The 27,440-nt window shown below is 47.0% G+C and overlaps 1 protein-coding gene and 1 long non-coding RNA gene across 2 annotated transcripts in view; both read right to left on the bottom strand.

Annotated features, from left to right (window-relative positions):
• Positions 1–27,440, bottom strand: part of LOC308579117 — a 522,075-nt gene that overhangs the window by 334,572 nt on the left and 160,063 nt on the right. The gene's annotated exons all lie outside the window — the stretch shown is intronic.
• TTLL11 (tubulin tyrosine ligase like 11) overlaps positions 2,984–27,440 on the bottom strand; it is a 72,814-nt gene continuing 48,357 nt past the window's right edge. The window contains exons 7-10 of the mRNA XM_081179735.1: positions 11,452–11,709; positions 8,949–9,055; positions 3,763–4,038; positions 2,984–3,176 (exon numbers count right to left, since the gene is read on the bottom strand). Coding sequence (XP_081035861.1) covers positions 3,797–4,038; positions 8,949–9,055; positions 11,452–11,709 — 607 coding nt within the window. The 3' untranslated portion in view covers positions 2,984–3,176; positions 3,763–3,796. The remainder of the gene's footprint in view (positions 3,177–3,762; positions 4,039–8,948; positions 9,056–11,451; positions 11,710–27,440) is intronic.

The following is a 27,440-nucleotide window of genomic DNA, read 5'->3' as shown; positions in this document are numbered from 1 at the left end:
TAATTTGGGGTTTTCATCAGCTGTACGTCATGATCATCACAATGATAACAAATGAAGGCTTGACATATCTCACCTTGCATGTCACGAGTCAATCTCATATATTAGTTTCACCTTTGAAGTTGAATTAGTGAAATCAAGGAACTTTTCCATGATATTCTAATTTTTCGAGTTTCATCTGTATGTCTCTTACTTCTGTGGATTACCAGATTTCATCTAGCACACTCTGCATCTTCGTGGAGGCGGAGGTGGCGGGGCAGGGGGGGCGGTCACAATGAAACAAATCAGTTCGGGTGGGGGGGTGGGAGGTTCCCAAATACACAACAATGGCTTTAAGTCCAATTATGAAAGGATCAGTGCAGTCTTAATCCAACTGCAAAGGAGCAGAGTCTTCAAATTATTTTAATTAAGAATATGCTGAAGCAATAAGCCATCCAAAGTGGAGAGTCTCAACTGGGGAGGTGGGGTGGGCAAGCTGGGCGGCGGTCAATAGCTTTGGCTAACTAATATTCCCACATACTGCTCACTTCAACACAAGCACTGGCTATGCTTGTTAGGGCTGATGGGAGTTGTAGTTCAGCAACATCTGGAGGGTACAGGTTTCTACACTTGGCCTGGGCCTTCAAAGAGTCCACGTCTGGCTCACAAATGATAGAATTGGAAGAGTTGGAAGGGACTGCCAAAGGTCATCTAGCCCAACCCCCTTATGGAAGCACTGGAATACCAAACTTGATAAGATACTATCAGGCAGCAAAGCTCTTAACAGTTCTCAGTTGGACTAGACATACAGATGAAGCGCTACTGAAAGCAGAAGACGAACTTTACAGGAAACCCTAGACCAGGTAGCTGGGAGGTTGCTGCTCTTGGTGGGGTTACACACCTTCTGAAGGAGCAGGTACACAGCAAGCCAGGAAGGGCTGGGCAATGGGCTTTGTGGGGGTGTTGAATGCTTCCCTCTGTGAGGGAGTCTTCCTGGATCCCCTTAAAGAAGTGATTATTCAACCACTTCTTTTTAAAAAAAGCATTCAATTCTTGGGCAAAGTGATTGAGCAGGTGGTTGCTGAACAACTCTTCCAGTTGGGATTCGGGACCGATCCCAGGACTGAAACTGCCTTGGTCATGCTGGTTGATGAACTCTAGCTGGCTAGGGACAGAGGTGAAAGCTGTTTCCTAGTTCTGCTGGATCTCTCAGTGGCTTTTGACACCACTGACCATGGTATCTAGGGGGTTTGGGAGCTGGGGGCACTGATGGGTTTCCCCAGCCACTCTGGGCAGCTCCCAACAGAATATTAAAAACACGATAAAACATCAAACATTAAAAACTTCCCTAAACAGGGCTGCCTTCAGATGTCTTCTGAAAGTCAAATAGTTGTTTATTTCCTTGACATGTGATGGGAGGGAATTCCACAGGGCGGGCGCCACCACCGAGAAGGCCCTCTGCCTGGAGGGAACTGCCAGAAGGCCCCTGGAGCTGGACCACAGTATCTGGGCTGAATGATGGGGGTGGAGACACTTCTTCCTCCTGGGCTGTGTCCAGAAAGTAGTGTTGGGGGATTAGTGCTGAGACCCCTGAGCTCTCACTTGTGGGGTGCCTCAGGGTTCCGTCCTCTCCCTGATGCTTTTTGACATCCATATGAAGCTGCTGGGCAAGATTATCAGAGGGTTTGGGATGGGTGTATATGGCTGATACCCAGCTCTACTTCTCCTTTAAATCAGAGACCAGTGAAGACGATGAATGTCCCGTGTGAATGTCTGGAGGTGGGTGGAAGGTGTTTAATGGATTGAAGTTGAATTCTGACAAGACAGAAGTACTGTTTTGGGTGGACGGGGGAAGACAACCAGGTGTATAGCCTAGGAGTCATTTTGAACTCACAGCTATCCATGGAGGTGCAGGTCAATTCTGTGTCCAGGGCAGCTGCCTACCAGCTCCATCTGGTCCACAGACTGAGACCCTCCCTGCCCACAGACTGTCTTGCCAGAGTGGTGCATGCTCTGGTTATCTTCTGCTTGGACTGCTGTCATGCACTCTACATGGGGCTACCTTTGAAGGTGACTCTAATCCAGAAATGACAACTAATCCAGAATGCGGCAGCTAGACTGGTGACTGTGAACAGCCGCTGGGACCATATAACACTGCTCCTAAAGGATCAACACTGGCTCCCAGTCCATTTCCGAACACAATTCAAAGTGTTGGTGTTGACCTTTAACGCCCTAAACGGCCTAGTATACCTGAAGGAGCGTCTCCACCCCCATCATTCTGCCCGGACACTGAGGTCCAGCTCCAAGGGCCTTCTGGCGGTTCCCTCATTGTGAACAGTGAAGTTACAAGGCACCAAGCAGACGGCCTTCTCGGTGGTGGCGCCCGCCCTGCGGAACACCCTCCCATCAGATGTCAAGGAAATAAAGAACTACACAACTTTTGGAAGACATCTGAAGGCAGCCCTGTATCCAGAGGTTTCTAATGTTTAAGAAGTTTTTGTATATACTGGAAGCTGCCCAGTACGATGGGTTGAGTATTATTTATTTATTTATTTATTTATTTATTTATTTTTCCAACTCTACCATTCTGTGGTTTTAAGTCTCAGGTTTGTGCAGGTGGCAGGCGGTTGTCCCTCTCACTGAAAACAAGCAGCCAGAGGCCCTGTGTGAGTCCTGGAACCCCTTAGGCGTGCGGTAGCAAAGGGTGGACTTCAATCCTCACCCAAGGAAGCTGAGGAGTCAATTAACTCCCTGTGCTTGGGGTCTGTGAATATCCCACATCCCCTTGAAGGCACCATGCAAATGCATGAGTTTGTGCTGAGTGCAGAATGCAACATTCCAAAATGAAAAGCTTTCATTTAGGGAAAAGTGGTAGTGGAAGTGAGGCCTTATTCACTCCATCTGCCCTCCTTCCATATAAATATTAAGTTTAAAGTCAAAACTTTGAACAGGCAGCCCCCCCCCCATCTCCGCCAGTTTACTTTAAAGAAAATAGGAGTAAACCAAATAGGATTTTAATTTTTAATTTTAGTGCACAATTCCAAAGCCCACCCCTCCCAACGTGTGAAGTTCAAGGGCAGCCAGCTCCCCTCCCTCATTCCAGGCAAACTGAAGAATTTCCGGCGAGGCGAGGCTAAGGCTGGACTCTTCCTCCTCCAGTGTCAGTTCATTGTGTGATCAGCCCGGGGTGCAAGAGAGCCCTATCTGTTTATGGCAAAGAGAGAGAGAGAGAGAGAGAGAGAGAAGGGAAACAAAGGGTTAATTCAGGTGTGCTTGTCTTGCACCTGCATCTGGTTAGTGTGAGGCAGCAAACTTGTGAGAGTCAGAAAGTGACTCAGCAGTTCCATCACGCAGCGCAAAACCTCCAGATTAAAAACCTGGCAAACCAAAGGCTTATACCACCCAACAGACTTCTACAAAAATAACAAACCCCTATCAACACAAGAAAAACAGGACAAACTAGGGGACACCCAAATGCCCTGGGCTAAGACACCACCAATTACATGCCCTCTTAGACTTCCGGTCTACTGCGGAGGCTAATGGCGGTGTGCTCCATGTCATCTGAATAAAGAGATGACACGGTCCCAGCAAAGTAGGGTTTGAGGGTGCCACCAGGGCTCGGCGCACCCTCAAAAACCTCCTCCTAACAACAAAGGGACAAGGCAAAGCAATGGTATCTGCAATCCAAAATCCCACAAAACGCCCCAGACGTAATAAATAAAAAATGGGATGACGAGATAGGCTATGAGATTAACTCTACCCAAAGGACTAGAATGTGGTCTAAACCTCCCTTTAAATCCGTATCAGCAAACGCAGTCTTTCATGGACGGGAGCTTCTGTAATTGACCAGCATGTCGGTTGCCGGGCGGAGGTGGAGCCTGTTCTGGTGGCAAGTCACCAGGGCCACGCGTTGGTCACAGCTGGCGCGCTTCTTGTCCTGGGCAGCCAAGTTGCACTCCGCGAAGTCAATGAGGAGCTCCACCTGCTCGTGCAGAGAGAGGGACTTGTACCTCCTCTGTGCCAGGAAGCAAATCGCCTCCACAAAAGCGTGCAAGTCCATCCCTGGAAGGAAAAGGAAAAAGAAGGCGTCAGAAATCTCCCAAGGCTTTCATTCTGCACTGTCTTGGTTTATATCGCTTATTGAGGGTTTACAGATAAAGATAACAACAGCTAAAAACATAGGGAAAATGATTAAAAATCAATTAACCTATGATAGAATATCTATATATGAGATATTAATAAAAATAGGACAGCGCTACAGAAAATCAGTTGCTTGGGAACTATGTGAGGGGAGAGGACGGTTCTTGTGGTTGGGACCTGTTTGCTGGGTTTGGCCACCGTGCGAACAGGATGCTGCACTAAATGGAATATAGGAGCCCTCCTGGATCAGGCCAAGTTATTTTTGCAGAATAACTGAATGCTCCCCCACTGCCAGCTTGGCACTCTCAGCGCGCGCGCGCGCACACACACACACACACACACACACACACACACAGCGTCTGTGGATTATTCGTAAAAAATGGGGGGGGGAGCACCACAGGTGCACCTTGCTGACAAAAAGGCACCACCCGGGTGGTTTGTGCAATTAGAAGCACCCCCGTATTTCTGCTTCTTGGGAGAGCATGGAAGTGGGAATGGGGAAAGAGGGGTATTCACCTACCCCTCCCCCCATCCCAACTCACTCTTAATTTGCATTCCCAGCTCCTTGGACTGAAAACTTATTCATGGATGTTAAAATAAAGCCCATCCATTACATTTTTTAATAAAACCTGGCAATTAAATCGGCACAAGAGACACAAAATGGAGCATTTAAAGGCTTCCTGTTGTTAACGTTCATCGGGTAACACATATTAAAAACCTGACGGGGAACAGAAAAGAAAGGGGGGGTGGAGGGAGAGAGAAGCCCCTTGCAAAATAAATTTTCCAAATGTGGGTTTTTCATTTTGGCTCTTTGTGCGTGTCCCCCTTTTATGGGCCCTCAGTGTGATGCTGTTCAAGGCTTGTCTTCCTACGGAGCAAGGATATAATTGAAATGGAAATACTTTATTGCCACTTGTACAACTTGTATACAGTGAGATTACACGCGCATCCCCCACTCAGCTCTCTTAGTCTTAATTCCCCTCGTTTGCTGACGCACACCCACCAAACCCGAAAGTCAGTTGCCCTGTTGTTCTCTTTTCATTCAGCAGCCCATGGACAGAAGCTGTTCTTTACCCTGTTGGTGCGACTAATCATGCTTCTGTATCTTCTGCCTGAGAGCAGGAGATCAAGAAAGTGCCGGCCAGGGTGTGAATCATCCCTGAGAATTTTCCTCACTCTCCTGAGGCAACGTTCTTCTGCTATTTCATCCCGCGGATTAAGGGGACAGCCCATAATATCTTGTGCTGTATTCACCACCCTCTGTAGGCACTTCCTATCAGTTGATGTCAAACCAGAGTACCACACCATGATGGGGTATGAAAGGACACTTTCTATTGTGGACCGGTAGAAGGAGATCATCAGATGTTGACTGACATCGCTCTTACGCAATACTCTGAGGAGATGGAGTCTCTGTTGGGCTTTCTTAACCACCTGGGTTGTATTGATTTTCCAAGTAAGGTCTTCACTGAGATAAACTCCTAGGAATTTAAAGGAAGAGACTCTCTCCACACAGCCCTCCCCAATGTACAGCAAGCATTTGGGCTGCAAATGACAACCTACCTGTGGCCCCCACTTCCCTTGCCTCATGCCTGACAACTCCACCTGCACTGCCAGAGAAGAACACAGGAAGAGCCTGCGGCTTCAGGCCACCGGTCCTATCACCAGCCAACGAGATGCCTGTGGGAAATCCGCAAGCAGGATCTTCCAGGATCCTCGCCCCTTGTGAGCTTTCCAGCAACTGGTATTCAGAAGCATTTACTGCCTCCAAGCGGGAAGGCAGAGCACAGCCAACATGGCTAAGAGCCATCGCTAGCCCTCTCCTTCTCTGTGAATTTGTCCAATCCTCTTTTAAAGGCATCCATGTTGGTGGCCATCACTGTCTCCATGATGGAAGCCAGCCCCATAGTTTTAATGGCGCACAGTACAATGAAAGTACTTCAACTGGTAGAAGGAAATGTGCCAGAGCACTACTGCTACTACTACTACTATTATTATTATTATTGTTATTATTATTATTAGTTTCATCTCTACCCTTTCACCCACCCCAAATTGCTTTGGAAGTGGCTTGTAGCCAGGACAATTTGTGGACCAGATGTATTTTGTGTGGCTCAAGAGTAAACATTCGGATTTCAGAGGAGGAGGAGGAGGACGAGGGGTGGGAAGAAAGAGAGGAACTCTTGCTACCTTGAATGCAACACTAAATAAATATTTTCCTCGTCACCCGTCCCAGTCAGCAAAAAAAAAAAGAGAGAAGGCGACGACATATGATGCCAATAAACATACTGCACACACAAAAATCTGTGCTAGCGATACTCCACAAACAACAGATTCTGCTTATCCACAGAAAAAATTTAGGGTGGAAAAAGGGGAAAGGAAAATAAAACCTCTCACCAAGCACTAATCCCGAATTAACAATAGGCCAGATGGCAATGCTTGCTTGTAGAAATAAACGTAGGGGGAAAATAAAGCTTCCACTTGCTCTGGTTGCCCATCAATTCCACTAGTTACTAAAGAAATTCAGAAGTTGGGCATTTCCTCTAAACCAGGGGTAGGCAACCTAAGGCCCAGGGGCCGGATGGGGCCCAATCACCTTCTCAATCCGGCCCACGGACGGTCCGGGAATCAGCATGTTTTGACATGAGTAGAATGTGTCCTTTTATTTAAAATGCATCTCTGGGTTATTTGTGGGGCATAGGAATTTGTTCATGTTGGTTTTTTTTCAAAATATAGTCTGGCCCCCCACATGGTCTGAGAGATGGTGGACTGACCCACGGCTGAAAAAGTTTGCTGACCCCTGCTCTAAACTTTTTGCAGCAGCAATTTCACTACTGCCATCAGGATACGGATCCTGTCTCAGCCAAATTTCAGCTTTGGGGGAGGGGATTTGGAAGGGTGGGGAGTTGATGGTGAGGAGCCTGAGTCCCTAAAGTGAAACCTATTATGGACACTAACCCTCAGGAGGCCTCCATTTCAGCAGCCAAAATAAAATTGCAGGGGTTGGACTAGATGACACTTGGGATTCCTTCCACCTCTACAATTCTAGGATTCCCTCTTACTGACTTTGGGTCTACAATACTTTGATAGGGAGGCCTCCTGCATTAATTCAGTGAATTTTTAACCCAATAAAAAAAGTGTTCTCTTCTTCTTTGCTAATACAAGCCCTTGAGACCTTCTACAAAGAGCCCTGCTGCATCAGACCAAAGGAGAAAGGCGTTCTACTGAGTCAGACCCCAAACCTATTTAGCTCAGTCTTGTCTACACTTGGCTGGCAGTAGTTCCCCAGGGCTTCAGGTCAGGGGGGCAATTATCCCAACCCTGCCTATTTTGGAAAGTGCTTTGTCTGCCCCTCGTTTGTCCATTCGTCTGTCCATCTGCTCTCTATGGGTTCGGACTCCTCTCGAGACGTCATCACTAAATTGAGCATGAGAATTCCCAAAGTAGGGGCAATAGCCTTCATAAATATTTGGATGCTGGGTACCATTCTGAATCAAGGTGGCAGACAAAACACGTGAATTTGAAATGACTTCACCCATATCTGGGCACAGTTTTGGCCACCTCTCAAGACATCATCACTACACATGGAACCAGAGTGCCTGAGGCAGGACTGACAACCCTCATTGACATTTGGGTGCTGGTCACCAACTTGAATCAAGATGGTGGACCAAAACATGGCTTTTGTATGACTTTGCCTGATTTTGGGCATGACTGGCTCAAACTCACAAATTACACCATCCATCACAATAATTTTTTGGTTTCTACAAATTCCCAGGCAGTGCCAGGCATTCCCTACTTGTTATGTACTGAGTTGAATAGGATCCAAAATGCAGCAGTCTGATTGGTCTTAGAACAATAGGATTCAGAATGCAACAGTCTGATTGGTCCTAGAACAATAGGATTCAGAATGCAGCAGTCTGATTGGTCCACAGGAGCCACCCAATCCAGCTCCAGGTGGAAGTGAATCTGCAACCTGATTGGCCTACAGGAGAATCCCGGAATTAGCCAATCACATGGGGCCCATTGTGTGAATAATGTATATATAGCAGACATTCTGGGGGAACTTCCATTCTTCCTCACCACTAGGAGCTGAATAAAGAGCATGAAATCCACTCTCGACTCCGAGTATATTTCACTACTATATAATAAATGCCCACCAACTGGCCATAGGAAGTGTCTGGTTTCCTATTTTCCCTTCTGTCCTGCTACCTTGTGAGTTATTTACTCTGCAAGTGCTGTTCTCCCCTGCATTCATTAACCATAAATCTAGCCCTGTAACTTGTAAACTTTTCTAGGTTTGGACTTCAGAGAGCCTCACTGCAACGTTCTTAACAGCCCTTATGTCTTAGGTATTAATTATTCATCCCTCCCCCCATGAAATCAAGGACAACTGGGGATGTGTGTGGAATCAATTTTCCTCTTCCCTCCCTGCCCCTTTCCCCTTGTATGCTATGCTTATTTTTAGACTGTTAGCCTGCCAAGGACAGAGGCTGCCTTACTTTTGATTGTATGCAAACTGCTCTTGGGAAGCTGTTTGGCTAAAGAGGAGCAGGGTACAAATGCTCCACGTAAATACATACCATATTTTTCACTCTATAAGATGCACCCAACCATAAGACACACCTAGTTTTGGAGGAGGAGAACAAACAAAAAAAATATTCTTTCCCTCTCGCTTTCCTGGCTTCAGCGATAGCTGCACAGCCTTCCATTCATTCCTTACTTTTTAGGAGGGGGAAAGTGTGTCTTATAGAGCAAAAAATATGGTATACATGCACTACCCTGCCCTACCCCCTACCCCCCAAAAAGGTCTGCACCCAGAATAATGCAAGAGGGCTTACCTGCATCTCGCTGATCAGCAGTGATGCCATACCGCTTCTTGGTGATGTCAATGTACAGGATGTCTGCGGAAGCCATGCTGAAGTCACTGTTGCTTATCTTGCTGTTCCTGGTGTCAGGAAAAGAGAACTGTGAGGGAATAATCCTGGAGGGGCAGAGCAAACTCCCAATGGCACCATGAACTAAAGCAGCATTCGAGGCAAAAGACAGAAGCGCTATGAGTTTTGCCTCCTTTGGCAACCTTTTTTTTTAAAAAACCTTTATGTTCTTGTCATGGGTGTAGCCAGAGGGGGCTGTCCCCCTCCCCAGATGATGATGATGATGATAATTATTTTTTTAAAATATATATATATATATCGGGCCCTCCCCAGCCGAAGCCGGGCTCAGAGCAGCTAACAACAATAAAAGCAACACAGCATTCTAAAATCAAGTAAAACAAAATAAATACTTAACTAACTGAACCAATCACGTCATTCTGCCCCACCCCAAAGTCCTCTCCCCTAACAAAAATCCTGGCTATGCCCATTATTCTTCAGACTGTTTTTTTTTTAATTTTAGAAGCTAATTGGGGGGTGTATTGGTTTGTTCTGTTCTTGTTTTTGTTATGTATTTTGTGTTTTTCATATTGTATTTGCATGTTGTGAACCGCCCAGAGATCTATGGATGGAGGATGGCATATGAATTTAAATAAATAAATAAATAATAGGGGAGCTTTTGGTACTGGTCTCCCTCACCTTTATTTCTTATTTCCCACTTGATTATTATTATTTTTAAAAGACAGAAGCCCCGGCTTCAAATCTCACCTCAGGCCCAGCTGAGTATATGGTATACTGATACCCTCTCTGCCTCAGCCCCACATAAGGTTACCAGATGTCCCTGTTTCCCGGGGACAGCCCCTGGATTTACAAATCAGTCCCCATACAAAATCCATTGAAGTTGAAAAGTGTCTCTGGATTCATTGGGGGGGGGGGGAATCTGGTAACCTTACATACAGTGGCTGGCATTTGAGGCAGACTGCCCTTGAAAGTGGAGGCTCCATCTAGCCATCTTAGCGAAAGAGAAAGGTAGTTTTAGCTAAGGAAGATCTGCTCAAGTCAATTCCTGATGTCTCCAACAGGGAAAGATGACATACATGCACGGCAGTACTGGTCCCCAACCATCGCAATAAAGATTTGATTTGATTTAAATGAACGACTCTTTATTGATGGTACAAGTTCTTAAATTAGATCCGAAAGCAAGTTGGGGGGCAGCGAGTGTCAATCTGGAGAGGGCGATTAATGCTTTATTGATCTGTGACACACTGACATAAGAACCTATGAAGGGCCTGTTGGGTCAGCCCATGGCCCATCGAGTCCAGAATCCTGTTCTCACAGTGACAAAGCAAAGGCCCATTATGAGAAACCTACAAGAAGGACCCTGCAGAGCAGAACCACTGTGGCTGGTAAGCAATTCATAGCATTATCCTCCTCCATTAAACTGCTCAACTCTTTTAAAGTATGGTTACCAGATATTTTTCAATGAATCCGGGGACACTTTTTTAAAACTTTTTTTTTGAAGCTGAGTAGCACCAGGGAGTCAGTAGTGGGGATGGTGAGGCAAAAGACCCTGGGCCCAAGCACACATGCCTATTGTATAAAGGTGCAAAGCTCTTCTTTCGCACCCTGTGAAACATAAATGTGCAGTTTTTAAAAAACTGGGCAATGCCCGCCCACAACTCCCGAGCTTCCCCCACTCAGTCAAAACAAAGGGGGCAGGAAATCTGTACCACCGGACATCCCCGGTTCCCCTTCAGCAGTGGCTGACAAGACACATCATATGGGGACTTCCAGAGAGGAAAAATGGCGGACGCCACGGCAGCGAGCAGCTCCTGAAGCCAGCCAGAGCCAACTGTCCTACCAGCCTGGCTCCGGGCTGCTGAGGCTGCCGCTGCCACGTTTCCCAGGAACAGATTTGCAAATCCAGGGACATTCCAGGGACGGAATTTGTCCGGGGATAGATTTGCAAATCCGGGGACCTTTGATAACCCCATTTTAAAGTCACCTAGGTCAGCAGACATTGCTCCTGCAGGAGTGAGTTCCATGTGCTGCATAAGGAAGTGCTTTCATTTAACTGACCACGACTGGGTTGGTCCAGTGGGAACAGGGTCCAGGTCTTGGTGGCTGGCCAGCCATTCCCTCTGTTCTTAGTGGACCATGTTATTTATGACGGATTCAAACTGCTAAACATCAGAGAGAACTTCCTGACAGAAGGAGCTGTTGTGACTGTGGAACGGACCCCCTTGGAATGGGGTGGGCTCTCCTCCCTTGGAAGCTTTTGAACAGAGTCTGGGCAGCCATCCATCAAGGATTCTTCAGGTGAGATTCCTGCATTGCAGGGGGCTGGACTAGATTACCCCTGAGGGTACCTTCCAACTCTACAATTATCTCTGATCTTAAGGGGAACCACATCCAGGCATTTCAAACAGTGAGTTACCTTTGGAAAATTATTCTGGAAGATCCCCCTCACCTTATAAACATCCGGAAGCCCGTGGGTCCCAATTTTGTCGTCCCCTTCACGCCCAGGAAACGGATGAACAAAGCTGCAATCCGGTCAACCAGCCGCAGATAGTCAAATTCCTTTGCGTACTTCGGATACACCTCCCTCAGGCAAATGGAAGGGAACTTGGCTTCTGAGGTCTTGCTGTCACCCAGCTCTGGGTTTTCCACGGACCCTTCCTCAAGCAAATCATTCTCCCTCTCCCATTCAGCCTCTGAAGCCTCAGCTCTGCAGGGCAAACAGAAAGACAAAGATTGCATCAATGCATCTTCATTGCTTCCCATCTCGCAGCTGCCACTGCCATGATCCCATTCGAGAAGCGACCATATCCATCCATTAACACCCTTGCCGGCGTTCAGTACCGTAAAAACTCATTTTCTTTTTTTTATAAATATTTTATTAAGTTTCCACAATAAAAAAGCATACAAAGACAAAGAAAATACGAAATCACACACACACACACACACACACACACACACACACACACACACACAAAATACAATACAAAAATACAAACATTAAACACATAAAAAAGAAAAAAGAGATAAAAACACATACATTAACAAAAAACAAAAATTCCCTCTTTCTTAATTTCTTATCTTCAATTAAATTATTTTCCCGACTTCCTCACGTCTCCCATTCTTGTATCCCTTTTTAGAAATTAATTCAGCAAATTCATATCTTATTAATTTATCTGTTGTTAATCCAATCTTACATTTTATTTTGTTGCTAAAGCCCCTGCAATTCATTTCAATGTCCTTAACATTCATAAATTTTACAGTATTTCTGCAAATAAATTTTAAATTTCTTCCAATCTTCCTCCACCGACTCTTCTCCCTGGTCTCGGATTCTGCCAGTCATTTCCGCCATTTCCATGTAGTCCATTAGTTGCATCTTCCAATCTTCCAAGGTGGGTAGATCTTGTGTCTTCCAATGCTTTGCAATGAGAATTCTTGCTGCTGCTGTAGCATACATAAAAAAAGTTCTATCCTTCTTTAACACCGATTGGTCAACTATGCCCAGGAGGAAGGCCTCTGGTTTCCGTAAAAACTCATTTTCAAGGGCTTAGGAGAGAAACTGGGTGCAAACATTTGCTCAGGCTTTAGCAGAAAGCATTTCGTGCAATAGAAAAAGGGTGGTGGCGGCGGCGGCAAGAAACCTTCAGTTCAGCCATTGCTAAGGCCCTTGAAAATAAAAACACACCTGTGAGCATCTATCAGGCCTTCCAGCTATCTGTGGCATGTTTGTGGTCAAGATTCCTGCTGTTTGGCTTACGCCAGTATAGGCCTACACAAATGCAATGGAGCCAATGGAGCACGGGGAAGGTTGTAGCTCAAATGGCAGAGCATCTGCTTTCCATGTTTTTATTTAGTCATTTGTTTATTAAATTTATTAGCTGCTTGATACACCATATTATTTCTCTATCGTCTACACATTTTCTAATACTAATGATGTGAATGTTTATTTAAATCCTGCCATCAAGTCTATAGACTTTCTTTGTTTCTGCAGATATAAATATAAATGGCTCCTATTCTTTTTCAAAGTCACTGTTGTCTTTTTCTCGTAGTCCGTCAGTCATTTATGGTGCCTCAGGCGCTTTATGGTTTAAAATAAAGCAATATATATTGGCAAATATTGCTTTATTTTAAACCATAAATAAAGCACCAAAGTACATGAAAGAAAGACCTCCCTCAAAAATATATTGACAGCCCCCTGCCCTCAGGTGTCAGCAAACTGATATTGGACAGGGAAGAGAGGGGCAGTAGGATACAGGTACAGCAACACATGGCTTGAAAATACGTGCACCTATAGAACTGTACACTGAATAAAATTAACAAGGCAGTGATATTCCTTTTGAATACTCCAGCATGTTCTGAAGTTTTGCAAGAGACTTCAGTCAGCCTATTACGACTCTCATCACAACATTTTTATTTATTTTTTTGCTTTGTACATTTTCTGTTTCTGCTGGAGGCATCATATACCGTGGTGCTGTTTTTATTTAATTTTTCCCCCATAGTGAAATTATTTAGTATTTATGCAGTTGAGACTGGGACAGCCAAGGAGAACAAGGGGTGAACACATCTGGGTGCCATTTCATGCAAGGCTGGGTGTGACAGACAGCGGAGCTAGACTGCAGGGGTCAACAAACTTTTTCAGCAGGGGGCTGGTCCACTGTCCCTCTGACCTTGGGGGGGGACTTTATTTTGGGGGGGGAGGGGAATGAACGAATTCCTATGCCCCACAAATAACCCAGAGATGCATTTTAAATAAAACCACAGATTCTACTCATGTAAAAACATGCTGATTCCCGGACCGTCCGCAGGCCGGATTTAGAAGGTGATTGGGCCAGATTCGGCCCCTGGGCCTTAGGTTGCCTACCCATGAGCTAGAGCCTCCCCTTAAAATTCCATCAGAGGGCTGGAACCTCTCTTTGATTGGCTACAAAGTCAGCCAACCACAGAATGGGGAGGAGCAGCACTTTGGGAGGGAGAATAAAAGGAGCCGGTTCTGAGGGAGAGAGTTAGATAGGGCTAAGGCTCAGGTGAGAACTGGACCATAAAGAAGGCTGATCGCCGAAGGATTGATGCTTTTGAATTCTGGTGCTGGAGGAGACTCTTGAGAGTCCCATGGACTGCATGAAGATCCAACCTCTCCATTCTGAAGGAAATCAGCTCTGAGTGCTCACTGGAAGGACAGATCCTGAAGCTGAGGCTCCAGTACTTTGGCCACCTCATGAGAAGAGACTCCCTGGAAGACTCCCTGGAAAAGACCCTGATGTTGGGAAAGATGGAGGGCACAAGGAGAAGGGGACGACAGAGGACGAGATGGTGGGACAGTGTTCTCGAAGCTACTAGCATGAGTTTGACCAAACTGCGGGAGGCAGTGGAAGACAGGAGTGCCTGGCGTGCTCTGGTCCAGGGGGTCACGAAGAGTCAGACACGACTAAACGAATGAACAACAACAACAAAAGGTTCAGGTTAAGAGAAAGGGCTTCATTTGAGGTGTTAAGACAGGAGAGATAGGGAGGAGGATAGGATTTGACTGAGGAGACCTGGTTCCGAGTTCAGTTAAACATCCATGCTGAGGAGACAATCCATAGCAAGAGGACAGAATCTTTCGGAAGAACTTTATGAGGGCAAGAGCTGTTAGACAGCAGTATGGACAACCTCAGAAGATGGTGGGCTCTCCTTCCTTGGAGGTTTTTAAGCAGAGGTTGAACAGCCATCTGCTGGGAAATGTTCAGCTGTAAATAGTGCATTTCAGGGGGTTGGAATGGGTGATCCTTGGGGTCTATTATTATTGTTTCCTGATACTATTTTGCTGTATCTGCTGAACACTCATTTTTTACCATATGCTGCTTTTGGGAGTTCCAGCTGAAAACCTCTCTCCAAACTGAGTGAGCAGGCAGTAAACTGGCAAATGCAGTTCAATGCAAATTCCATGCTGGGAACCATTAGGAAAGGAACTGAAAATAATAAAACTGCCAATATACCAGTCTATGGTGTGGCTGCATTTGGAATACTCTGTACATTCATCTCACAAAGGATGCTGTTGAGCTGGAAGACCAAAACGGCTAAGGGGATGGAGCCCTTTGGGGGTTGGACTCGATGGCCCTTGTGGTCTCTTCCAACTCTATGATTCTATGAGGGCTTCTTAGCTGAGAGAGAAGGCAAGCAAGAGGCAACATGACAGAAGTTTATTTTTAAAAAATATATGCATGGCATGGAGAAGGTAGAGAGGGGAAGGATTTTCTCCCTCTCTCACAACACTAGAACTTGTGGTCATCCAATGAAGTTGAATGTTGGAAGACACAGGGCGGACAAAAAGAAAATACTTTTTCATGCAGCATGTGGTTAAACTGTGGAACTTCCTCTCACAGCAGGCAGGGATGTCCACCAACTTGGATGGCTTTGAAAGAGGACTAGGCAAATTCATGGAGGAGGAGAGGGCTACTAGCTACAATCCTTCTGAATACCAGTTGCTGGAAACCACAGGAGGAGAGTGTGCTCTTTTGCTCTGCTTGTGGGTTTTCCACTGGTGCATCCGGGATTGACCACTGTGGGAACAGGATGCTGGTGTCAGGTGTGCATGCAGGAGCCAGGCCCTGTGACCAATAGGACTTTGCAGATCTGGGGCCTTCCTAAGTTTGTTCTGAAGAGGCACAGGTGAGGCTGATTGGTAACTCACAGCACCTGGTGGCAAGAGCTGGGAAGGGATATAAGGTCAGCATTTCCCTTTGGCTCTTTGCCACAGCAACACGTTCCTTGCCTTGCTGCGTTTGACTCCTTGCTTCTTGACCCTCGGACCCCTGACTTAGTGACTCCTTGCTTCTTGACCCTCGGACCCCTGACTTAGTGACTCCTTGCTTCTTGACCCTGGGACCCCTGACTTAGTGACTCCTTGCTTCTTGACCCTGGGACCCCTGACTTAGTGACTCCTTGCTTCTTGACCCTCGGACCCCTGACTTTGTGACTCCTTGCTTCTTGATCCTCGGACCCCTGACTTCATGACTCCTTGATCCTCGGACCCCTGACTTCGCGACACCTTGCTTCCTGACCCTCTGACCCTTAGCTTCCTGACTCCTGGACTCCCGTTCCTGCTCCCACCCCGCCATCTTGCCCCCGGTCCTGACGTCCCCAGCCGGGACTTTGATCGCCCGTGAACCGGACCGTGACAGCTGGACCTGATGGGCCCATGGCCTGATCCGACAGGCTCTTCTTACGTCCTTATCGTGCTCTGGGGGCTTCTGCTGAGAATCAGTGGTGGCTCTTTGCTCTGGCAGAACAACTGAGGGCAAGTCCTCTGGAGCAGACCTGCTTGGAAGTGGGGAGAGGGGGCCAGGGAGAGAGGGTGTGTCTGCTCCATAGAATTAAATTGTCTGACTGGCACAGCAGAGTCAGATTAAGCGAGCAAAAGGTCAAACCACATGGAAGGGCTTGCAGCGACACACGGAATAAAAAGCAGCACTTCGTTTACATACTAATGTCTGACCCCAATACATTCATTTCTCTAATTTTGCAGCTTGTGACAGATCTCCCTTCAGAAGGGATCACCAGCAGAGAAAATATTAATGACTTTTAGAGGAAGGGAAAGGAAGGTTGGAGTGGGGAGAGGGAGGAATATCAATTTGAACAAAGCTTATGAAAATCCCAAAGACTGCTTATCTTTTATACATGATTACTAATTTATTAATGTCCCCCCCCCCCACTCCATGTCTGCACAATATCCTCTTCAGTCTCAGTGGCCTTAATCTTTATGCTAATGCACTTCCTCCTCCACCCCCTTTCTCGGTCCCTCAGCTACATTTCCAACTGCTAATTAAAGGCTTTGAGATTTTCGGGGGGGGGGGTTGCTTGGGTAGATGCCCAAACGGCAACCGTCAAGTTCAAAGCCAAACAGAGGCTCAAGCTGCTGTTGTAAGGCTGGCTCACATATATGCAGAGCACACTTAGGATATTTCATATCAGAGAAAATGGTTCTTAAACCAGACTATTGTCACTACCCCTCAGATTAATGGCAACCTAGGTTAGGTAACTAGGGACTCAGGTGGCACTGTGGGTTAAACCACAGAGCCTAGGGCTTGCTGATAGGAAGGTTGGCGGTTCGAATCTCCACGACGGGGTGAGCTCCCGTTGTTCCCGTTGAGCTCCTGCCAACCTAGCAGTTCAAAAGCACATCAAAGTGCAAATAGATAAATAGGTACCACTCCGGCGGGAAGGTAAACGGTGTTTCCGTGCGCTGCTCTGGTTCGCCAGAAGCGGCTTAGTCATGCTGGCCACATGACCCGGAAGCTGTATGCCGGCTCCCTCGGCCATTAAAGCGAGATGAGCGCCGCCACCCCAGAGTCGGCCATGACTGGACCTAGCGGTCAGGGGTACCTTTGCCTTTTTTAGGTTAGGTGTCTTATACATAGTCAGATCATTGGTCCACCTTGCTCAGCACTATCTGCACTGACCTGCAGAAGCTCTCCAGAGTTTAAGACATGGGACAATTCCCAGTGCTGCCTGGAGATGTCAGCAGCCAAGTTAATAATACAAGAGGAGCCTGCTGGATTGGGCAAATGGCCCCTCTGCTCCACCATCCTGTTCTCAAAGTGGCCAGTCAGATGCCCCCGTGGGAAACTGGCAAGCAGAGCACAAGAGCCAGCTCCACTCATTTGGTTTTGCTGCTTCCAAATGTGGCCATTGATAGCCTTATTCTCCTCCGCAAATTTGTCCAATCCTGTTTTAAAGCTATCCAAGCTGGTGGCCGTCACTGCCTCCTGCAGGAGGGAGGTCCATAGTTTAACCTACGCACTACGTGAAAGTGAGGCTTTTTGCAGTGCATGGTGCTTGCACCAACTGACTCTGTGGAGCACCTTCATACAATGACTCTGTAGATTGGCTTACCTGCCCACTGTCAGCCTATAGGGCAGGCTTCTGCAACCTGGTGGCCTCCATTTGTTTTGGAGTACGGTTCCCATCACCCCCAGGCCAATGGCCATGAATAATGGGAGCTGTAGTCCAAAACAGATGGTACTTGTCCATCTGGGAAGGCAGCCTGTCTGCGAGCAGGAAAACTCTGACCCTAAACCTCTCCTGCCTTGCGGGATATCTTCAGAAGAAAAGGCTCAAGAGTAAGCCCTACACAAATCCAGAGCAGAGTCCTTAAGATGGTTGGGTAGCACCAGTGGCGTAGCGTGGGGGGTGCTAGGGGTGCCGACCGCACCGGGCGCAACATCTGGGGGGGCGCGAGTCCAGAGGGAAGGGACAAGTTCCTTCCTCCGCCGGGCTCCCCGCCGCCGCCGCCAGCCTTGCGCCCTAGCGCGCGCGCCCCCCGCCGTCGCTGTGGCTGCGCTCCGCTCACTGCTCGCAGGAGGAGCAGCCGCTGCAGCAGCGCCGACGCCGCCACCGACGCCTGGCCGGGCACGGGCAGCCTCTGCACCCTGCCGCCGCCGCCATCCCCTCGGCCCAGCCACAGGCGGCGGCTGCTTCTGCCTCCATCCTCCTCCGGGCAAGCAGCGTTGTTTGCGCGGCAGCGCCAGCGGCAACTTGCAGGTTAGGGGTTGGGGGGGCGCAAATTACTTGCCTTGCCCCGGGTTAGGGGGCGCAAATTACTTGCGTTGCCCCGGGTGCTGACAACTCACGCTACGCCGCTGGGTAGCACCTTGTATGCTTCCTTCCGGCAACTCCTGCAGACAAGATGATGCCTCAGGGAGGTCGAGAGGGGGTCTTGTCGCCTGGGCTGCCCAGGACCTCCAGACCTCGCTTGTGCCCTGGGAAGGTAACTTTGGTGCTGCTAAAGCAATGGTTTGACCACACCTCCAGAGGCACACTCCATTGTCTCTCAAGACAGACCAATGCCAGATCCCTCAACCGTTCCCCATAAAGCCGGGTTTCCAGACCCCATATCAACTTGGTCACCCCCCTCTGCACACCTTCCAGCTTGTCAACATCCTTCCTAAATTGTGGTGCCCAGAATTAGACACAGTATTCCAGGCGTGATCTGACAAAGGCAGAATAGTGCGCTGCTGGACACTAATACTTCTGTTGGTGCAGCCTAGAAGAGCATTAGCTTTTTTTGCTGCTGCCACCACACTGTTATGTTAAGTCTGTGATCCACCAAGCCCCCTAGATCCTTTTCTTATATACTGCTAGTAAGCCAGGTGTCCCCATCTTATTATTAGTGCATCTGGTTCTTCCTGCCTAAGGGCAGAACCTTACATTTGTCCCTATTGAAATTCATTTTGTTAGTTTGAGCCCAGTTCTCCAATCTGTTATAAGGTCATTCTGAATCCCGATTCTGTCTTCTGCAGCACTAGCTACCATTCCCAGTTCAGTGTCATCTATAAACTGGATGTGCATTTGCTCAATTCCTTCATCAAGTTACTTATTCTTTTCTACACTTTGGATTACTGTGGGCACCAATTCACACCCTTGGACATGAAGTGTGGGCCAGACACAACTTACTGCCATCTTGCAGATAGCACTCTCCAGCTGAGTGCTGTTTTGCTCCATTTGCAACATGTTTTAACAGCTATGAAACCTTAAAAAGTATTTGTAGCTGGCCTCTTAAAAACAACCCTAACCCCTAACTTTCATGACTTATGTACACCTTTTTCTAGCTCCCTCACAAATCCGGTTAAAAAAACGAGACTGCCTTTTATACCAGGAAGCACGAGTACTCAGAAATAAAGAGTGCCATTTAGCAAACTAGCAGAGATATCATGTTAGCATCCTAATGCAATTGCTAACATCAGGAACTAGCTCAAAGGACAATTTTAATAGACTTTCACAGAACTCCTGGGCTATATAAAATATCATTTAATTAACCCAGACAAATTCATATTTTTTCTTCATTTGCCCTTCCAGACCTTGTTCTGTTCCCATTCCGTGAACACAGCACAGAGCTTCTCTTCCACCAAGAACTGTGGGCAAGTTACTTCTTCCACCACCCTGTTGCCAAGAGAATCATGAGTCCCAAGAATGTGTTCGGAGGGGCTGGTCTGATCAGGATGAGGGTCTGGGGGAGCTCTAGGAGATGCCGAGTGGCGGGCCTGGGGAGGGAACCCGGCCAGCTACATCAGGACCCTGGGGGTCATCCAAGCTTTCAAGGGTGAGTCTGAGGAAGAGGAATTTGACCAGTGTGATTGGCAGAACTTGCACCGTTACAGGTGCCACATAAAACCCGCTCCACATTTGTAACAACTCAAATCTTTCAGTGTGGCAGCGCCTGCACTTTGGAACTCCCTGCCTATTGACTGCACACTGTATACTTTTTTGGTGTACATCAAGCAGTGCATAGATTTTACGAAAAGTAATCCCTGCACTTTATTGCTCCAGATGTATCCAGATTCCCACCACTCCAGTTCTGCAAAAATAAAAATAAAATGCAGCCATATATAATCTATTATTTGATCAGGTTGCAGGGGAGAAAAGCACCAAGTAGTTTAAAAGACAAACCGAGTTTTTAAAATAGAATTTTAATTTTGACAAATGCCTTGGGGAATGAATGCTTACGCTGCTTTATCTCCCATACCTGGTGATTAAGTTAATTTATACTTAATGGAAGAGGGTCTCACTCTAATCTCCAGGCAGCCTCGACAGCTGCCTCTGATGATGGTATTTCTTGGGGCCTTTAAAGCCGCTTGCAAAGTGGAGGTAATGAAAAACTGGAGAGGTTGCTAAATTCACACCTGAAGGATGCTTGTCACGCAGGGGAACAATGAGTGATGCCACTCAGGCGATGAGAAAGTCATTGTTGTCCTGGCTCTCATTTAGGAATGAAGAACTCAAGCTTGGGGGGTGTTTTCCGTTATAAAAGTGTTACCCTGAGATGGTAAGCACAAAAGGGTTCAAAGGCTCAGCAGCTGCCATGCTATGTGTTCTGTGTTTTCTTTTTGTATTATGTTGTGAACCAGCCTGTGATATTCAGATGAAGGGTGGCATACAAATTTAATTAATCTTCATCATCATCAATAGCAACACACTAGAGGTCCCGGGCTCTAAGGAAGTCAGATTAGCCTCAACCAGAACCAGGGCCTTTTCAACACTGGCTCCGGCCTGGTGGAACGCTCTGTCTCATGAGACCAGGGCCCTGCAGGATCTGATTTCTTTCCGCAAGATCTGTAAGACAGAGTTCTGCCTGGCCTTTGGCTTGGGATCAACTTGATCCCCTTCCCCTCTTTCGTTTTTCCTTTCTCCTTCTGTGATGGAACTCCTATTTGGGGACTTCTCTGGCTTTTTTCTGGCCCACGTAGGACCAGTCTGGATAGCTGGCCTTGGTGAAGACTTGACGTTTTCATCCCCAAAAAAGTTTTTGATTTGAGTTCCTACTGAAATGAGGCTGCATTTTAATGTTGTACTGTATTTTAATCTTGTTGTATTTCAATAAATTGTTTTTATACCTGGTGTTAGCTATACTGAGCCTGGTCTTGGCTGGGGAAGGCGGGGTATAAATAAAATTTTATAATCATCATCATCACAATCATAATCCTAATAAACATCTGGTCTAACCAACTGGAATCACAGCTAAAAGAATTCCGCCTCAAAGATGCTCATGCAACCTCTGCTTAAAAACCTCCAATCAAGCTGTTTTCCAGCAACTGGTATTCAGAAGCATGGCTGCCTCAAACTGTGAAGAGCACAGCCATCACGGCTAGTAAAGGTAAAGGGACCCCTGACCATTAGGTCCAGTTGCGGACGACTCTGGGGTTGCATCACTCATCTCGCTTTATTGGCCGAGGGAGCCAGTGTACAGCTTCCGGGTCATGTGGCCAGCATGACTAAGCTGCTTCTGCCAAACCAGAGCAGCGCACGGAAACGCCGTTTACCTTCCCACCGGAGCGGTACCCATTTATCTACTTGCACTTTGATGTGCTTTCGAACTGCTAGGTTGGCAGGAGCAGGGACCAAGCAATGGGAGCTCACCCTGTCGCGGGGATTCGAACCGCGACCTTCTGATCAGCAAGTCCTAGGCTCTGTGGTTTAACCCACAGCACCACCCGCAAGCCATAGTCCAATCCTCCTTAAAGCTATCCTTGTTGGCAGCCATCATCGCCTCCTGTGGGAGCAAAATCTGCAGTTTAACGATGCCCTGAATGAAGAAGTGCTTTCCTTTCTCTGTGCTGAATCTCCCAACATTCAGATTCATGGGAAACTTACAAGCTCTAGTCTCACGAGAGAAGGAGAAAAGCTGTTCTGCATCTGCAACAAATAAAATTGATGGAGGCAAATTCTGAGTGATTTATCTGAGAATGAAGGGACAAGAACTCTCTGCTGAAAGAGAGGAGGTGTGCAATGCTACCCGAACGACTGTAAGATGCTGTAGCTGACAGAAGCTGTAGCCTGAAACAGCTGGAGGGGGCCACTGGACTGGCAAAGGCTGGATTAAATCATCCCGCCAGAAAGGTGGGAACCACAGAATTATGGACTTGGAAGGAACCCCAAGGGTTATCTAGTCCAACCCCCTGTAGTGAAGGAAGTGCCAGTATGGTGGTCTGGGCTGCTCCGCCAGGCTTTATTCTGATCAGACTATATTATGCGGCAGAGAAAACAGCAACACCAGTTTCGGGGAGTGGAGCCAGGCAGTGCCAGCCTGATCACGGCACTGGGAGCCCCGAGGTAATACGGTTCATTAACTGCAAAGTGTTGCTGCATATCCAAGGCTGAGAACTAAGGAATAAATTATGCTTGAAATGTAAGAGGCAGGGACAGCATTATCGCCTTAACTGTGTAAATGGGGTGGGGGGCGGGAAGGGGAAGCCTCCCCTTAATGCAGAAGAAACATCCACTGCTCATTTATTCTTCCTCCTTTGAGCGTTTCTTGCTGTGAAAGAGATGAAGGCAGAATTTGCAGGAGAGGGCGGGATTTGCAGGAGGAGACATGGAGGTGGGGGCTTCTCCCCCTCTACACAGAATACTTTTCTAATCAAACAGGCTCCAGAGGCAAACGGAACAAGGCTACATTCCCAGCACGAATTCTGATTCCAAGATATTCCTCTGTTGGGGCCGAGGAAGAGCCTTGCCAAAGGAAACCCAGCGCTGCTCTACTCCAGCATCTGATTTCCAACGGCAATGAGCCAGCTACATCAAGCAGGTACATGCCGGCAGGAGCCACCATCGCTCTTTGCCTCCAAGCAATCGCTACTTAGAGGTAGATTGCTTCAGACAATGGAGGTTCTAATTCACCATCATAGCTGGCAGGCATTGATAAACCACATCTTCCGCAGGGCCTGCAAGACAGACCTGTTCCACCAGACCTTTGGCCAAGGCACAGTCTGATCCCCTCCTTCAGTAATCCCCAAAGAACTCTAGCTCCCCCTCCACCACTTTCCCCCCTTTCTTCCTAATGTCTCAACAAATGAAACTGATTTGTAAAAATGTTACATGGGGGGGGGGGAATACGAGAGAGAGACATTGCAAACACTTCTGTAAATCAAGAAAACCTTTAATAAAAAAGAAAAAAAAAAGAATTCTAGCCCAATGGTTGCCACTAGTTTGATTTTGAATTGATTTTAGAATGAATTGATTTTAGAATGCATTTCAATTGATTGACTGTGATTTTATGTGAACTGTGTTGCTTTTATTGTTGTTCGCCGCTCTGAGCCCGGCTTCGGCTGGGGAGGGCGGGATATAAATAAAGTTTTATTATTATTATTTATTAAACAATTTTTTAAAAGCTATCTGAGGCACAGACCAAATATCAAAGTGAACCAGAACCAGGACAGGGCAGTGGATGAGGGGAGGCTGCAGCTATCACTGCCTCCTGTGGAAGTGAGTTCCACAGCTTAACTATACACTGCACAAAAAGGACTTTCTGTTATCTGTCCTGAATCTTCCAATATTCAGCTTCAGTTCTAGCATTGTGAAAGGAGGAGGAACACTTTCTTCTGCCCAGTGGGAAGCTACAAGGAGATCCCATTTGGCCTGTGGCCCCACAACCTTGATATGTCTCCCCACTGCCTCCAAATTTACTCAAGGAACTTCCAAACGCTCATCACAAGTCTTGTGGAATAAATAAAAAAAAAGGGAAGTGCAACATTTTTAGTGACAGAAATGGGTGGCCAAAGAAGCTACTCTTATTATTATTCGTAAAGAAGAAGAAAAAGCCTCTCCCAATTTTTCTCTGGGCTAATTAGTGCTAATAAAGCAAGACTCAAATATTTCCTTTTGACGCGACAGGGAAGCAGAATCATTAGTGCTGAAGGGAAAGAGACTGGGAAGACGGGGGAAGGCACTTCAAAAGCCGTTTGGAGTGTATGCAGGCAAAAGTGATACACACAGCTTCCAATTAAACACCAGGCAGGCAGGCAGGCAGAATGCCTGGTGGCGGGGGAAAAAAAAAAGGAAGGAAAGGGAGCCCCCTCCCCCGTTTAAGCCTCAGAAATCTAACATGAAGCATCATATTCTCCTCTGTGTACACACACACCAGACACCTTCCAAATAAACCGCCAGCAATTAAATCCTACTTTTGCAACGTTTTAATTTGGTAGTTTGCTGCGCCTGCAGAGCTGGCGTCTCCACCCATCGCTCACCCACCTGGCAGGAAGGAAGAGAGTTTGCAGGAGAAGTGGACGCTTTCTCATTCAGAAGGGAAAATCCTGCATCTTTCCCTGGGATGGTGGGGGGTGTGATAGGAATTTTGAGGTCTTAGATATATGTTAAATGTTCATAAGTGTACCAACCAAGCACGTACATAGATCAGCACAGGAAGACCAACCTGGAACCATTTTGATTCCCAAACTGAGCAAATGTTTTCTCTGCAAGGTCAAAGGAAAATGGAAAAGCCTCCCCATTGTCTTTTCCTTCACAAATCCTGTCTTAAGGGCACATTTAAGATATGAATAGGGTGTGAGCCTATGACCTGGCTCAGGAACTAAGTATTTATCATTACAAAAGACTGGCCAGGCTCCCCAGGGTATCCAATCAAGTAAGCATTAACAGGTAACCTGGCAGACAGGAGGCAAACAACGCACTCAGATTTCTGCTGTAGACCGCCCTTTCTGTGATATAGTTATGATGTATCTGGGGATGGTCTTGGACTCCAAGGTGGGCAATTTAAACTGTCTATATAAGGGCAGGCACACCTTGGTTCTGGGATCCTCCTCTTTCCTGCGTGTGAGGGGAGCACCCTGTTGCAACAGATCAATAAAGATCAGGCTTACGAGCTGCTTTGCTTCTCAATATTCTCTGGTTGGCCTCTGCTATTTTCTCCTACCAATAGGAAACCCACGTAAGGACTCTATATGGGCTCTTGGGTACCCCATAAGGGAAAAAGGGCAGATTTTGTTTATGACACGGTTGTCCAGGTTGGTGACCCATCACTATATCCTGAATTCCACAGCTTACCTTCCCTACACCTTCCAACATTTAGCTAGTCGGATAACCCAGAGTCCTACTATTATGCGAGGGGGGGGGGAATTCCTATTCACTTTCTCCGCACGAGTTCTCATTCCTATATCCCTTATTGGTGATCCAAAAATAAATCACACTGCAGCTCCTGGCAGATCTGGAAGCACTTTCAGAGAGAATTGAGATGCATGGTGCAATGGGGGGGGGGAATCAAAGCAGGGCATTATTAACTCAATGTAAAAGATAAACATCGCTAGGGAACAATATGCACCTTCTATAAAGGGCATCAGAATGTTTCTCTGAGCCATTAATTTCTCACGACTGTGAAAGGCTTTAGGGGAGGTATCTTTAAAATCCTTACTTTCATTCTGATGCTTCATTTGTTTTAATTGAGGAGGCAATTAGTGGCAAATCAAATCTATCCACACACAGGTAGCTTCACCTACTGGATAGTGGCGTATCAACTGCCTACAATGTCAACACAGGCCACTGGACTTTATTAGATCAAGGAAAACAGAATCTAAAATTTGTATCTATTCCCCAGAAGAAAAAAAATCAGTTGGAGGGCGGGGGCAGGGCGGGAGATTTTGGTCAAAGAAACAGTACAAAGGGATTTTTTGCTGGAAGTGTTGAGATGCAGCTCATCTTGTCCTGGGGAAGATCGAGAGAGGAACCTCCAAGTTTGCTAGACTGTCCTTTCTGACCTAACCTGTACTCACCTTCCCTGTATTTTATCCCTCTCTCACCACAGTGGAACTTGTGGACCACCAATGAAACTGAGTGCTGGAAGATTCAGCACAGATAAAAGGAAGTCCTTCTCGCAGCACATAGTGTGGAACTCACTCCAACAGGAGGCAGTGGTGGCCACCAACACGGATGGCTTCAAATGAAGAGTAGAAAAATGCATGGAGAAGGCTGTCAGTGACTACATTCCATCTTCACAAGTCAGAGGCAGGAAAGCTTCCGATGGCAGCTGCTGGAAGCCACCTGAGTGGTGTTATTAACCAAAATCTGCCCTTTCCCCCAAGAGCCCATATACCCAAGAGCCCACCTTACGTAGGTTCCCTATTGGTAGGAGAAAATAACAGAGGCTAACCAGAGAATATTGAGAAGCAAAGCAGCTAGTAAGCCTGATCTTTATTGATCTGTTGCTCACCCCTCCATACATCATACATACATCACAGAAGGGGTGTAACCTAAGACCACCCAGATACCTACATCACAGAAAAGGTGGTCTAAAACAGAAATTTGAATGTTGTTTTTCTCCTGTCCGGCAGGTTACTTGATTGGATACCCTGCTTAGTAGATTGGATTGCCTGGGGAGCCTGGCCAGTCTTTTGTAATGATAAATACTTAGTTCCTGGGCCAGGTCACAGGCCCACACCCTATTCATATCTTAAATATGCCCTTAAGACAGGATTTGTGAAGGAAAAAGACAATGGGGAGGTTTCTCACTTTGACCTTGCAGAGAAATAATTGAGGTCAATTTGTTCAGGACCTTTTTTCTGTGGGGTTTTCAGACATGTGGTTTATAAATTTATGTACGTGTTTGCTTGGTACATTTATGAACATTTATTACATATCTAAGACCTTAAATCCTGCCAACATAGCAGTTCGAAAGCACGTCAAGTGCAAGCAGATAAATAGGTACCACTCCGGCAGGAAGGTAAGTGGCGTTTCCGTGCACTGCTCTGGTTTGTCAGAAGCGGCTTAGTCCTGCTGGCCACATGACCCGGAAGCTGTACGCCAGTTCCCTTGGCCAGTAAAGCGAGATGAGCGCCGCAACCCCAGAGTCATCCGCGACTGGACCTAATGGTCAGAGGTCCCTCTACCTTTTTAAGACCTTAAATTTCTTATCACGGTGGAGCGTGGGCTGCTGAGTAATCCTGTGGCTCATGCCATCCCTGTGTGCTTCCCAGAAGAGGCATCTGATTGGCCACCGAGAGAACAAGGGGCTGGACTAGACGAGCCACTGGCCTGATCCAGCAGCCTCTGCTTATGTCCTTAACACTAAGGAGGACAGACAGGGGCGGCTCTTGAACTCATGCCCTGCTTCCCAAGAGGCATCTGGCTGGGCACGGTGGGAGATGGGACGCTAGACTTTGATCCAGCAGGGCTCTTCATACG

The sequence above is a fragment of the Podarcis bocagei genome (assembly GCF_964188305.1).
Source record: "Podarcis bocagei genome assembly, chromosome: Z".
NCBI classification, from domain to species: domain Eukaryota; kingdom Metazoa; phylum Chordata; class Lepidosauria; order Squamata; family Lacertidae; genus Podarcis; species Podarcis bocagei.
This window is presented reverse-complemented; position numbering and strand designations above follow the sequence as displayed.